Here is a 15,723-nt window from a genome sequence, read left to right as displayed (position 1 = left end):
TTCATGCACAAGTTCGAGCAGGACTTCTTCACTGCACAGGACCTCCAACCAACACTATACACCAGATACATCGACGACATTTTCTTTCTATGGACCCACGGCGAAGAATCACTAAAGAGACTACACGATAACATCAACAAGTTCCATCCCACCATCAAGCTCACCATGGACTACTCCTCAGAATCAGTTTCTTTCTTGGACACACGAATCTCCATCAAAGACGGGCACCTCAGCACCTCACTCTACCGCAAGCCCACGGACAATCTCACAATGCTCCACTTTTCCAGCTTCCACCCTAACCACGTCAAAGAGGCCATCCCCTATGGACAGGCCCTGCGAATACACAGGGTCTGCTCAGACGAGGAGGAACGCGATGGACACCTACAGACTCTGAAAGACACCCTGGTAAGAACGGGATATGACGCTCGACTCATCGATCGACAGTTCAGACGGGCCACAACGAAAAATCGCATAGACCTCCTCAGAAGACTAACACGGGACGCAACCAACAGAGTACCCTTCGTCGTCCAGTACTTCCCCGGAGCGGAGAAACTACGCCATGTTCTCCGCAGCCTTCAACGTGTCATCAATGACGACGAACACCTCGCTATGGCCTTCCCCACACCTCCACTACTCGCCTTTAAACAGCCACCCAACCTCAAACAGACTATCGTTCGCAGCAAATTACCCAGCTTTCAGGAGAACAGCGTCCACGACACCACACAACCCTGCCACGGTAACCGCTGCAAGACATGCCAGATCATCGACACAGATACCACCATCACACGAGAGGACACCACCCACCAGGTGCATGGTTCATACTCCTGTGACTCGGCCAACGTTGTCTACCTCATACGTTGCAGGAAAGGATGCCCCGGAGCATGGTACATTGGCGAGACCATGCAGACACTGCGACAACGGATGAACGGACACCGCGCAACAATCGCCAGACAGGAGGGTTCCCTCCCAGTCGGGGAACACTTCAGCAGTCAGGGACATTCAGCCACCGATCTTTGGGTAAGCGTTCTCCAAGGTGGCCTCCGAGACACACAACAACGCAAAATCGTCGAGCAGAAATTGATAGCCAAGTTCCGCACCCATGAGGACGGCCTCAACCGGGATCTTGGGTTCATGTCACGCTACACGTTACCCCACCAGCGAACAAAAGCTATCTGTTTTTAATATAATGGGTCATTTGCTGGCTTTCTCTGCCTTCCGGATGTTTCTGCCTCTCTCTTTTTTTTTCCTGTTTGTTTTTTTGTTGAATGTGTATTCGGGGGTTCTGTAGGTGACACCTCTCTGTCTGAACACGGTGATTGCCTTGGCAACGGGCAGTTGCAGGGGCAGTCTGTAAACACCATGTATTGTTCTATATGTATAAATGCGTAAGCTTCGAGGAGCTCCTGAACATTTACCTGACGAAGGAGGAAGCCTCCGAAAGCTTGTAGATTTCAAATAAAAGTTGTTGGACTATAACTTGGTGTTGTAAAATTGGTTACAATTATCTTGGATGGTGTCAAGCTTCTTGAGTGTTGTTGGAGCTGCACTCATCCAAGCAAGTGTGAGATAATGCATTTGGGAAGGGCAAACAGGGAAAGGGAGTACTCAATAAATGGGAGGAAAATGAAAGGCGTAGAGCAAGAGCGGGACCTTGGAGTGCATGTCCACAGATCCCTGAAGATAGAGTAATAAGGTGATTAAGAAGTCATATGGTATACTTTCCTTTATTAGCTGAGGCATAGAATATAAGAGCAGGGAGGTTATGCTAGAACTGTTTAAAACGTTGGTTAGGCCACAGCTTGAGTACTGCGTACTGTTCTGGTCACCACATTACAGGAAATATGTGATTGCACTAGAGAGGGTACAGAGGAGCTTTATGAGGATGTTGGCAGGACTGGAGAATTTTAGCTGTGAGGAAAGATTGGACAGGCTGGAGTTGTTTTATTTGGAACGTAGGAGGCTGAGGGGTGATTTAATTGGGGTGTATAAAATTATGAGGGGCCTAGATAGAGTGGACAGGAAGGACCTCTTTCCCTTAGCAGAAAGGTCAATAACCAGGGGGCATAAATTTAAAGTAATTGGTAGAAGGATTAGAGGGGAGCTGAGGAAAAAGTTTTTCACCCAGAGGATGGTAGCGGTCTGGAACACACTACCTGAAAGGGTGGTAGAGGCAGAAACCCTCATCACAATTTAAAAAGTACCTGGATATGCACTTGAAGTGCCATAACCTACAAGGCTACAGAACAAGTACTGGAAAGTGGGATTAGGCTGGGTTGCTCATTTTCGACTGGCATGGACACGATGGGCCGAATGGCCTCCTTCTGTGCCATAAATTTTCTATGTTCCTATGTTTCTTCCGAGTTATTGCAGGAACTTGTGTTTATCTGTCTCCAGCTGATCGTATCCTTGAATTCACAACTTATTTGTGTGCTAAATGTTTTAAAAATTAGGAGGTAATTGTAATGTCTACATTTGTCACATGTTTTGCTTAATGGCATGCTGCCAGCTGGTTTAGGCACAAAGACATTTAGGACGAAGTTGCACATTTATTAAAACAGTACACCTAGCATGTACAGACTTTGCACTCCAGATAGCGCACGTGCAAAACGATCTTAAAACAGTAGGTACTTCAGAGCTGACACTGGCACATCAATGACCACGGCTGGTCTTTACTTAACAGCAATTAGACTTGGTGACCTTAAAGGGATGGAGCTCCAGTGCAGTAAAGTAGTTCATTGTGTATTACATGGCATAACACTCCTGTCCTTCTAAAACAGAATATTGCCTGCTTTACTGTGAGCAATGCCAATTTTTTACAAGCATGTTAACACAATTTGTTACTTAGCTCACACAATACAATTTCAAGCCCCTAAGGATTGTTTCTCTAAGCTTAGTATTATAGTAATGTTGATTCTCATTTTTCAGATTTGTATTTTTAACTTCATTTGTAATTTGCTTTTACTTTACCTCACAACCATTCTCCTCTATACTAGCGATGTAAGGTTTTTCTGTGGTAATGGATACTGTGGTATTATCTAAAAAGAAAGCCTGTAGTTTGAAAGCTTATATGCTAAAGGTTTATCATTTGGTACAACAGATGCTTTAATCCTCCTAGGTATAATGTATCCCAATTAGTTACTTTTAATCCTTGGTCACTTAACTTGTACCCAGTTTAATAACAGTTCACATAGCAACTACCACAGCATAATAACCCCCCTAATCAGGAAGTTTTGTGGGAGATGATCTGACTTGTTAAAAATTCATTCTTGGGCTATAGGCGTCACTAGCAAGGCCAGCATTTATTGCCCAACCCTGGTTGCCCTTGAGAAAGTGGTGGAGTGCCGCCTTCTTGAACCGCTGCAGTCCATGTGGTGAAGGTACTCCCACAGTGCTGCTAAGTAAGAAGTTCCAGGATTTTGACCCAGCGACAATTAAAGAACGTCAATAAATGTCCATCAGGATAGTGTGTGATTTGGAGGGGAACTTGGAGGTGATGGTGTTCCCATGCACCTGCTGCGGTTGTCCTTCTAGGTGGTAGAGTTTGCAGGTTTGGGAGGTGGTGCAGGATTATGGGTGGGACCTAGATATTTTGAACTTTTCATTCATCTATAACCCCAATCTGGGATCTAATCCTTGTTCTTTTCAATCTCGTGTCTGACTAACTTAAACCCATGATATTGTATAATCAAGTTACTTTTAAGGCTTTCAAAGCCCTTGCACTTACTTCATTGCAGAGAAAGAATGAATAAAATTGTGTGAAATAGAAAGGAAAAACTGAAAATGCTGGAAATTTGAAATGAAGGGTACACTTCCAAAATCTATGACTAGATTGTTTAAATTTTGTCCCCCATTAATTTCTTCTTCTCGGGCTGAGTTTGGTGTTCGACATAGGTAGAGCTAAGGATATTCACCAGTCCAGACAATTGTTCTGATTTGGTAACAGAATTTTAAACATACCAACTACCAAGCAAACCATGATTAGTACCAAGCAATGCATGTTGAACATGTTGTACAGTACAGTTTCTTGTGCCATGCATTAGCTGATCAGGAATTTAAAGTCCAGCTTAGCTCTTGTAGCCACAACATGGGCCCATTTTTTGCATTCAAGGCAGCAAAGTAGAGTAATTGGCAAACCTTTCCAAAAGCATTACTGTCTCATTCTGACAGCTCAAATGAAAAATAGTTTGATGCTCCGTGTTCCACCTTGGCCTGAATATTAAATTGTAAAGTTACTTGCCTTTTTAATTTTGTACCATAGTATAATATAGCACAGAAGGAGGCCATTCAGCCCATCATGCCTGTGCTGGCTCTTTGATAGAGCTATCCATTAGTCCCATTCCCCTGCTCTTTCCCCATAGCCCTGTAAATTATTTCCCTTCAAATATTTATCCAATTTCTTTTTGAAAGTTGTTATTGAATCTGCTTCCACCACCTTTCAGGCAGTGCATTTCAGATCATTACAACTCGCTGCGTTAAAAAAAAATGTTTCCTTGTGTCACATCTGCTTCTTTTGCCAATCACCTTAAATCTGTGTCCTCTGGTCACTGGAAACAGTTTCTCCTTATTTACTCTATCAAAATGATTCATTATTTTAAACACCTCAATCAAATCTTGTCTTAACCTTCTCTGCTCTAAAGAGAACAGCCCCAGCTTCTTCAGTCTCTCCACATAACTGAAGTCCCTCATCCCTGGTACCATTCTAGTAAATCTCTTCTGCACCCTCCCTAAGGCCTTGACATCCTTTTTGGAGTGTGGTGCCCAGAATTTAACACAATATTCCAGCTGAGGCCTAACTAGCGTTTTAAAGGCTCAGCATAACTTCCTTGCTTTTGTACTCTATGGCTCTATTAATATAGCTAAGTATCCCATATGCTTTTTAATTGCCTACTCAACTTGTTCTGCCACCATCAAAGATTTGTGTACATACACCCCAAGGTTCTGTCCCTGCACCCCCTTTAAAATTGCACCCGTCAGTTTATATTGCCTCCCCTCATTCTTCCTACAAAAATGTATCACTTCACACTTCTCTGCATTAAATTTTATCTGCCATGTGTCTGCCCATTTCACCAGTCTGTCTATGTCCTCCTGAACCCTGTTACTCTCCTCCACATTGTTTACTACATTTTTGAGTTTCATGTATCTACAAACTTAGAAATTATACCCTGTATACCCAAGTCCAGGTCATTAATATATTAATCAAAGAGCAGTGGTCCTAATACCGACCCCTGGGGAACACCATTGCATACTTCCCTCTAACCTGAAAAACAACTGTACTACTTTGGTGTAATTCAGCTGTATGTAAAAGTTGAAAAAATGAGGAAGAATACTACATTAGCTAGGTTCAGTATAATTCCCCATATTTTTTGAATGTACTTAATCCTACAAGCCCAAGACTCACTGTCATTTGCTTCTCTGGAATACTGTATTTGGAGCTTATTTCATTTTGCTAAAGAGTTGGCCTTGTTGGAGCCACTTGCTGCTGCTGCGTCCTGTGCATAAACAGTTCTGTGAATAAAGAACAAACCCTTGCATTTGGCATGGGCTGGGGAAAATACTGTGGCTCACAGAGCTGCTAAGTGAGCATTAAAGGGCCAGTGTTTTGTCATTTTCCTCTATTTGGATGGCAGCCCATTCATTTCTGTGTGGAGGGCAGGCCTCATTCAAAGAATGAGGACGACAATGCCAAAAGTTGGTAACCTAAATTTTAAAGCACTGCCGGTTCAGTGGCTCCACTACGCACACGTGCCAGATTAGTATGCTACACTCAATAGAATCAAAGCCCTACTGAGATAATGTAAACACAGTTACTTTGCCTCAGTATTTACCAGGGAGACTATGGGCTTGATTTTTGGACGTCCGAGCCAGCGGGTTCATGGCGGGGGGGGGCTTCAAAAATCGGGGATTCCCGGGGCTGGTCCTGAGCCCGGCTCCAACTCGCCCACTTCCGGGTTCCCCAGTGACGTGATAAGATGCGCATGCAGCCCCCGCATGCGGGACTCCCGCCAGCAATTAAAGCCGGCGCGATGCCACTTAAGGCAATTAATATGATAGTTCAGGTCGTTAGCAGACCTAATTTGTAGGATATTTTAGGAGGAGTGGGATTTTCATCTCAACTGAGTGTGTTTCCCCTACTGGGGGAAACACTCCCAGTTGAAATGGATGTGTTGCAGCCACCAGCCTGTGGCAGCTGCAAAGGTCCATTTGACAGGTGTGGGGGTGAAACCCTCACTCATTGCAGGAGGCCACTCTGTCACTTTGTACAAAGTTTAGCCTCCACCACCCTCCTCCTAACAATAAAATTCACCAACTTGGAACCTCAACCCCGGTGTGCAGACACATTTACCTACCTTGCGGACCCCCTCAAACGTACATCTTCCGGATGGGGGCCGCCATAGCTGCAGTCATGACCTCCTCAGAGGACGAACCGCATCACCAGCCTCGCCGGCTACGCCGTCCACCTCAGACACGTGGAGCTCCACAACACAGTGCTGTGACACATCCACCTGTACAGCAGGAGGGAGGGCAACCACAGAGAGAGATGCGTCACAGAAGGCACTACCCTCGCCACAGGGTCTACAAACGGAGGCTCAGCTTCCTGGACCTCTCTGAGCAGCAGTGCACACGGAGGCTCAGAGTCACTCGACATGTAGTCGTACACATCTTCAGCCTCCTTCATGCTGCTCCCGGCTGGCCCGAGCTCCGTCTTACCTATCGCTGTCAAAGTCACCACTGCCCTCAACAACTTCTCCTCCACATCCTTCCAGTGTGCCACCGGGGACATTGCCTGCGTCTCTCAGTCATCTGCACAAAAGAGCCCTGCAAATACACCTGCACCCACTCTGCAGTGACACAGTGGGTGGCATCAGTTGTGGGTCTTCATGGTGATCCTCAGGAAAGGGCATTATTGCACAAACCAGACAAGATTTGCAAAGAGCATGTGGAGACAGGGGACAAGTAGCAGAATGGATAGCAAGCTGGCTACAAAACAGAAAATAGAGTAGAGGTTAAAGGTAGTTAGTCAGACTGGCAAAAGGTGGGAAGTGGTGTTCCATAAGGCGCAGTGCTGGGACCACAGTTGTCCACTATTTACATAAACGATTTGGACTCTGGAATCGGAAGTACAATTTCAAAGTCTGTGGACCACATCAAATTGGGCATGATTAAGGAGGACTGCGACAAAATACAGGAAGACATTAATAAATTTGCAGAATGGGTGTGTAATTGGCAAATGAATTTCTATACAGATAGAATACATTTTGGTAGAAAGAATAAGGGGACCACATACTGCTTGGAAAATAAAAGTCTGAATGGTGTAGAAGAGCAGAGGGATTTTGGGGTACAGATACACATTACTAAAAGTAGTGGTGCAGGTTACTAAGGCCATTTTTTTTTTTTAGAAGCAAACCAAGCACTGGGGTTCATTTCTAGAGGGATAGAATTGAAAAGCAGAGAAGTTATTTCAAAGTTGTATAGAGTCTTAGCTAGCCCAAATTTGGAGTATTGTGAACAGTTCTGGTCTCCATATTATAAAAAGGATATGGAGGCACTGGAGAAGATGCAAAATAGATTTACTAGGATAATACCTATCAGGAAAGATTGAACAGGCTGGGGCTCTTTTCTCTTTTCTAGAGAAGACTGAGGGATGACCTGATAGAGGTTTAAGTTTATGAAAGTGTTTGATGGGGTAGATGTCGAGACCATGTTTCTGCATGAAGGGGAGAGCAGAACTCTGGGCCATAAATATAAGATAGTCACTAATAAATCCAATAGGGAATTCAGGAGAAACGTCTTTACCCAGAGAGTGGTTAGAATGTGGAACTCGCTACCACAAGAGTAGTTGATGTGACTAGCATTGATGCATTTAAGGGGAAGCTAGATAAGTACACGAGGGAGAAAGGAATAGAAAGGTATGCTGATGGCATTGGATGAAGTAAGGAAGGGAGGAGGCTCGTGTGGAGCATAAACACCGGCTTGGGCTGAATGGCCTGTTTCTGTGCTATGTATTCTATGTAAATAAACTTGGAACCACACCAGCACTATAAAATTCTTACTGAATAAAGCACCTTGAGTGTTATTTGGTGGTAACAGGAAGTGGTATTACTGAAGACAATTAAATGCTGCTAGTTAAGGTAAAAATGGGCCATCGCCAGGTCTTAAGTTTTTTTTTCTCCCTTCGTCTCCACCCCCAATCAGACTTGATAATGCTATCAGTAGGGGTTTACCTCTCTTGCACAGTGAAGATGACAGTTGTTGAAAGGTGAGATTAGCACTATCTTTTTCTAAAGAAATACAAAGGAAGTGCTGTAGTTACTGCCAGCTACTATTTGGGACGCTCACTGTTTATATATGTCATGTTTTTTGGGGAGAATTAATTGCGTGTGCTTACTATAATCCACATTCATTGAGTTTCTGCTCTGAATCTAGTAATAGTTGGGAGTCCCTCCCTCTATTTTTGGAATTTATTAGAATTCTTGCATAAGTGGAATAGTAGTATACTTTGGGATTGTGTGGACTAAGGTGACGTGCATGTTTGTGTTTTTAGGCGGAAGAACTTTTTCTGTGGATCCCCAGAAAAATGCTGATGACTGTTGAATCTGCTAAAAATTCTGTACTGGGTGAGTAATGATTTACCAATGTAGGTACGGTTCCCTGAGGTCATTGCCTGTAGTCACTACGGTTCACTCTTCAAATATTTAATCTTTTCTGAAATACAAATCAGTTAAGAACCAATAGACTTTTAATTTCCAAGGAACTGCCTTTTTGTGCATTTGCTCAAAACCTTTTTTTTTGGTGGTTGGGGGAGATGAGTTTGTGTTCTTCATATTTGAAATACTACATTCAGTGTTGCATCGAGTCCTTCCAAGTCAGGTACACGACACGGCAGATGAATTGTAAACTTCCCTCTACTCTACCTAACGATGAGTCTTTATCCTAAGCTCCGAGGAGTACCTCCTACATCCCCTGTTTCAGTTTCCCACACCAAACATCCTCTTAACCTCTCCGAGTGAGATTACCAATATTTTGGAAAATTTTTGTGCAGTTTTGTGGCTTTGGGACTTAGGAACTGGGTTACAGTTTTTGAATGAGTCGTTAAAACCAATAGATCTGTTTGCTTTGGTTGTCTCAAAAGATCCTGTGCCACAGTTCGAAGACGAGCGGGGGAGTTCTGTTGGTCTTGGCCAACATTATTCCCTCAACCAACATCGTAGGAACATAGGAACAGGAGTAGGCCATTTAGCCCCTCGAGCCTCTTCCGCCATTCAGTAAGATCATGGCTCATCTGTGACCTAACTCCATATACCTGTCGTAGCCCCATATCCCTTAATACCTTTGGTAAACAAAAATCAATCAATCTCAGATTTAAAATTAACAATTGAGCTTGCATCAACTGCTGATTGCGGAAGAGAGTTCCAAACTTCTACCACCCTTTGCATGTAGAAGTGTTTCCTAACTTCACTCCTGAAAATCCTGGCTCTAATTTTTAGGCTATGTCCCCTGGCCCGAGACTCCCCAACCAGCGGAAATAGTTTCTCTATCTACCCTATCAGTTCCCCTTAATATCTTGAAAACTTCGATCAAATCACCCCTTAATCTTCTAAATTCCAGGGAATACAACTCTAGTTTGTGTAATCTCTCCACGTAACTTAACCCTTGGATTCCAGGTATCGTTCTAGTAAATCTGCCCTGCGCTCCCTCCAAGGCCAATATATCCTTCCTTTAGTGCAGTGCCCAGAACTGAACGCAGACTCCAGGTGTGGTCTAACCAGGCTTTGTATAGCTGTAGCATAACTTCTACCCCTTTGTATTCTAGATATAAAGACCAGCACTTCATTAGCCTTTTTGACCACTAAGTCTCTATTGATCTCCACTGTTTTGAGCTTTTCACCATTTAGAAAGTACTCTGATCTATCCTTTTTAGTCCAAAGTGGATGACCTCACACTTGCCTACATTGAAATCCATTTGCCACAGTTTTGCCCATTCACTTAATCTATTACTATCTCTCTGTAATTTTATGCTTCCATCTATACGGCTTACAGTGCTGCCTATCTTTGTGTCATCGGCAAATTTGGATATGTGACTCTCTATATCCTGTCACCAAAAGCTGATTATCTGGTCGGTCATTTCCTGATGGCTAGAACTTGCTGTACGCATATGGACAGCCGCATATGCCTGCATAACAACAGTGAATGTACTATTGGCTTAAAGTGTTTTAAAGATATCCTGAGCACATAAGGTGCTTTATAAATATAAGTTTGTCCTTCCTAAATTTGTTTCACATAGGTTTCTTGCAGCCTGTAGAGGGAAGGGACAAAAGTACATAAGAAATAGGAGCAGGAGTAGACCATAAGGTCCCTCGAGCCTGCTCCGCCATTCAATAAGATCATGGCTGATCTTCCACCTCAACTCCACTTTCCCACCCTATCCCCATAATTCCTTGATTCCCTTAGTGTCCAAATGTCCATCAATCTCAGTCTTGAATATACTCAACAACTGAACATCCACAGCCCTCTGGGGTAGAGAATTCTAAAGATTCATAGCCCTCTGAGTGAAGTAATTTTTCCTCATCTCAGTCCTAAAAGGCCACCACCTTATCTTGAGACTATGACCCCTATTCTTGACTCTCCAACCAGCATAAACAGCATCTACCCTGTCAAGCCCTCTAAGAATTTTATATGTTTCAATGAGATCACCTCTCATTCTTCTAAACTCCAGTGTATTTAGGCCCATTCTACTCAATCTCTCCTCATAGGACAACCTTCTCATCCCAGGAATCAATCTAGTGAACCTTTGTTGCACCCCCTCTAAGGTAAGTATAGCCTTCCTTTGGTGAAGAGACCAAAACTATACACAGTACTCCAGGTGTGGTCTCACCAGAGCCCTATATAATTGCAGCAAGACCTCCTTACTCTTATACTCCAACCCCCTTGCAATAAAGGCACAGGTTAATCAAGGATAGTCAGCATGGATTTGTTAAGGGAAGGTCGTGCCTGACTAACTTGATTGAATTTTTTGAGCAGGTAACAAGAAGGGTTGATGAGGGTAATGCGTTTGATGTAGTGTACATGGATGTTAACAAGGCTTTCGACAAGGTTCCACATGGAGACTGGTCAAAAAAGTAAAAGCCCTTGGGATTCAAGGGAAAGTGGCTAGTTGGATCTAAAATTGGCTCAGTGGCAGGAAGCAAAGAATAACGGTTGACTAGTGTTTTTGCGACTTGAAGGCTGTTTCCAGTGGGCTTCCGCAAGGCTCTGTACTAGATCCCTTGCTTTTTGTGGTATATATTAATGATTTGGACTTGAATGTGGGGGGCTTGATCAAGAAGTTTGCAGATGATACAAAAATTGGCCGTGTGGTTGATAGGAGAAAAGCTGTAGACTGCAGGAAGATATCAATGGACTGGTCAGGTGGGCAGAACAGTGGCAAATGGAATTCAACCCAGAGAAATGTGAGTTAATGCATTTGGGGAGGGCAAACAAGGCAAGGGAGTTCACAATAATGGGAGGATACTGAGAGGTGTAGAGGAACAAAGCGACCTTGGCGTGCATGTCCACAGATCCCTGAAGGTAGCAGGACAGGTAGATAAGGTGGTTAAAAAGGCATACGGGATACTTTCCTTTATTAGCTGAGGCATAGAATATAAGAGCAGGGAGGTTATGCTAGAACTGTTTAAAACATTGGTTAGGCCACAGCTTGAGTACTGCGTACAGTTCTGGTCACCACATTACAGGAAAGATGTGATTGCACCCGAGAGAGTACAGAGGAGATTTAAGAGGATGTTGCCAGGGCTGGAGAATTTTAGCTGTGAGAAAAGATTGGATGGACTGGGATTGTTTTCTTTGGAACAAAGGAGGCTGAGGCGAGATTTAATTGCAGTATATAAAATTATGACGGGACTAGATAGAGTGGATAGGGAGGACCTATTTCCCTTAGCAAAGGGGTCAGTGACCAGGGGGCATAGATTTAAAGTAATTGGTAGAAGGATTATTAGAGGGGAGCTGTGGAGAAATCTTTTCACCCAGAGGGTGGTTGGGGTCTGAAACTCACCGCCTCAGAGGGTGGTAAAGGCAGAAACCTTCAACTCATTTAAAAGTACTTGGATGTGCACTTGAAGTGCTGTAACCTACAGGGGTACGGACCAAGTGCTAGAAAGTGGGATTAAGCTGGATAGCTCTTTTTTGACCAGCACGGACACGATGGGACGAATAGCCTCCTTCTGTGCCGTAACTTTCTGTGATTCTATGAAAGGCTAACGTACCATTTGCCTTCCTAATTGCTTGCTGTACCTGCATGTTAACTTTCTGTGATTCATGTACAAGGACACACAAATCCCCTGAACACCAACATTTCTTAATCTCTCACCTTTTAAAAAATATTCTGCTTTTCTATTCTCCCTACCAAAGTGGATAATTTCATATTTCCCCACATTATACTCCATCTGCCACCTTCTCGCCCACTCACTTAACCTGTCTATATCCCTTTGCAGCCTCTTTGCATCCTACTCACAGCTTACTTTCCCACCTAGCTTTGTGTGAGCAGCAAACTTGGATACATTACACTCGGTCCCCTCATCTAAGTCATTGATATAGATTGTAATCCACTGAGGCCCAAGCACTGATCCTTGCAGCACCCCACTAGTTACAACCTTCCAACCCGAAAATGACCTATTTATTCCTACACCTCTTGTTTTCTGTCCGTTAACCAATCCTCAATCCATGCTAATATATTACCCCCAATCCCATATGGCCTAATCTTGTGTAACAACCTCTTGTGTGGCACCTTATCGAGAGCCTTTTGAAAATCCAAATATACAACATCTACTGGTTTCCCCCTTATCTATCCTGCTAGTTACACCCTCAAAAAATTCTAATCGACTTGTCAAACACGACTTCCCTTTCATAAACCGTGTTGACTCTGCCCAATCATATTATGATTTTCTAAATGCCCTGTTATTATGTCCTTAATAATGGATCCTAGCATTTTCCCTAGAACTGATGTCAAGCTAACTGGCCTATAGTTCCCTGTTTTTTCTCTCCCTCCTTTCTTGAATAACGGGGTTACATTTGCTACCTTCCAATCCATGGAGACACTGATCAGTCTGTGCTGCCTTCAAACCCAGGCCATTGATGGCCGCCCAGTGCTCCTGGGATTTTTGTTTTTTTGAAAAGCAAATGCTGAACTCAAGAAAACAATATTTAATTTGGAACTTGTCTTTTTTGGCATGTACTTCAGAGAAAGCAAGAGGTTACATTAAAGTACTGGTGGATCTCCTGTGGCGTTGTCCACAGAAAGTGAGGACAAAGTGAATTTCTTTCAATACATTAGTGATGCTGTATGTATTGGTATGGGGATCTGCAGCTTACGTAGCCCCATTTTGTGGGAGACGTGTGCAGCTGCAGGCGTGACTGTATGACAGCTAGCTTTGTAATGGAGAAATCCTATTGGCGCCATCTGGAGGCATGACAGAACAGTGGTATCCAAATAAGTACGCAACATGCATATTGCAAATTTAATATATTACGGATTTTTAAATAAAATACCAACATTAACTAGATTCACTAGATTTGTGCTGACAGGTGTATAATTCTCACTAATTTGGCAGAGATTTTGATGCTTCTTTTGTAATCCTACTGAAACTATCCTAAATCGGATTTTAAAATTAATATATTTCTTTCAGGTGTAGCATTGTGAATTAACTTTGTACTTTTCTGTTTTTAGTTTTAAAATGTGATACAAATTGTAAGATTTCATTGCAAAGATTAGATATCGCCTCTCGCCGCCTCCCCCCCCCCCCCCCCCCCCCACCCCACCAGCCCAACCACCTGCAAAAAGTATACATACAAATTTTACCTGCTAATATCTCAAAACAGATTAACTGAGACCACAGGATGTGTGGTGTGGGAAATGGAAAATGTCATTCTAGTGGAGTGGGGGTGCTTTTCTGAGGGTAGGATATTTTTGTGTTTGAGAGTTGAGGGCACTTTGTTCTGCATCTAACCGTGCTATATGCCTGCAGTTTTGGTCTCCTTACCTGAGGAAGGATATACTTGCCTTAGGGATGGCGCAACAAAAGTTCACTAGATTGATTCTTGGGACGAGAGGGTTGTCCTTTGAGGAAAGATTGAGTAGAATGGGCCCATACTCTCTGGAGTTTAGAAGAATGAGAGGTGACCTCATTGAAACATATATGATCCTAAGGGCTTGACAGGATAGATGGTGAGGGGATGTTTCCCCTTGCTAAAGAGTCTAGAACTAGGGGACATAGTCTCAGGATAAGGGGTAGGACATTTAGGACTGAGATAAGGAGGAATTTCTTCACTCAGAGGGTCATGTATCTTTAGAATTCTCTACCCCAGAGGGCTGTGCATGCTGTATCGTTGAGTATGTTCAAGGCTGAGATAGATAGATTTTTGGACTCTAAGGGAATCAAGGGATATGGGGATCGGGCTGGAAAGTGGAGTTGAGGTCGAAGATCAGCCATGATCATATTGAATGGCGGAGCAGGCTGGAGGGGTTGTATGTCCTACTCCTGCTCCTATTTTCTTATACCTGACCTGCTAGCACTTGATGCAAGATCCTTCAAATGAAAACTCTTTTATACCAGAATATCAACATCTCTCATCTTGATCAGGAAAAAGTTAGTAATGTTGAAAAAAAAATTCATTGGCAGATAGAGGATTGACTCAAAATATGAATGGTGCTAAATTTGTGTATCCAGCTCACTGCTAACATTGCAATTAGCCTGCCCTTTTGGATCAAATTTTGTCAGTTTTCAGTAGAGTTGTCGCTCTGTTAGAGGAGAGACTGAGAAGGATGGTCCCTTCCTTCAGAATTGCAACTCCTGATGATAGACCACAATGCTGACATCTATGAAGAAGCTTTCTGCTGTGTGTTAATAAGGGCAAATATGTGTGTGGGGAGAACTCAAATGCAGTATTTAAAGAACACAGTTTTATAGGCCCATGTGTTGAAATTTGAAGTAGTCCATGTGGATTTATGCATTTCAGAAAACCTTTATTTGAATTTTTAATTTACCTCCATTTCATGTCCCATGTTCATACTCTAGGATCTATCCTTTTTTGGTCCAAAATGGATGACCTCACACTTATCTGTGTTGGAATTCATCTGCCACCGTTTTGCCCACTCACTTAATCTATCAATGCCTGTGTAATTTTATACTCCCATCTACACTACTTACTGTGCCACCTATCTTTGTCGGCAAACTTGGATATAGGGCTCTCTATTGTGTTATCTAAGTCATTATTAAATAGTGAATCATTCAGGCCCCAACACAGATCCTTATGGGACACCACTAGACACTTCCTTCCAATTCAAATCCATACTCATTATCCCTACTCTCTTCTACCGCCTAACCAATCTCCTAACCAGGTCAGTAATTTGCCTTCAATTCCATGAGCTTTAATTTTAGCTAACAGTCTCTAATAACACGACAAAGAACTGACAAAACCCTGTTGTGTTAGGTGAATTTCAACCCAGGTAGCTGTGGTACTCAAAAAATCGTGAGAAACGTACGCTGGTCACCAAACAGAAATTCAAACATCGTCTAAATCTGGATTAAATTCATATTATAAATGGGGCTACTTTTTCACCTATATACCTCAAATTGGTGCTCATGCAAAAAAAAGGTCTGTTAAAGCCAAACTCTATTTTGCCAAAGTAAAAATTTTCTCTTGACAGGCTTTGACCTTTTACAGAGCTCGAGT

At 43.0% G+C, this 15,723-nt stretch overlaps 1 protein-coding gene across 2 annotated transcripts in view; it reads left to right on the top strand.

Annotated features, from left to right (window-relative positions):
- Nucleotides 1-15,723, top strand: part of setd3 (SET domain containing 3, actin histidine methyltransferase) — a 130,161-nt gene that overhangs the window by 45,682 nt on the left and 68,756 nt on the right. For both annotated transcript variants that reach the window (XM_067991972.1, XM_067991971.1), the window contains one exon: nt 8,543-8,615. In XM_067991972.1, coding sequence (XP_067848073.1) covers nt 8,543-8,615 — 73 coding nt within the window. The remainder of the gene's footprint in view (nt 1-8,542; nt 8,616-15,723) is intronic.

Source organism: Heptranchias perlo, chromosome 10, assembly GCF_035084215.1.
Source record: "Heptranchias perlo isolate sHepPer1 chromosome 10, sHepPer1.hap1, whole genome shotgun sequence".
Taxonomy (NCBI): Eukaryota; Metazoa; Chordata; class Chondrichthyes; order Hexanchiformes; family Hexanchidae; genus Heptranchias; species Heptranchias perlo.
This window is presented reverse-complemented; position numbering and strand designations above follow the sequence as displayed.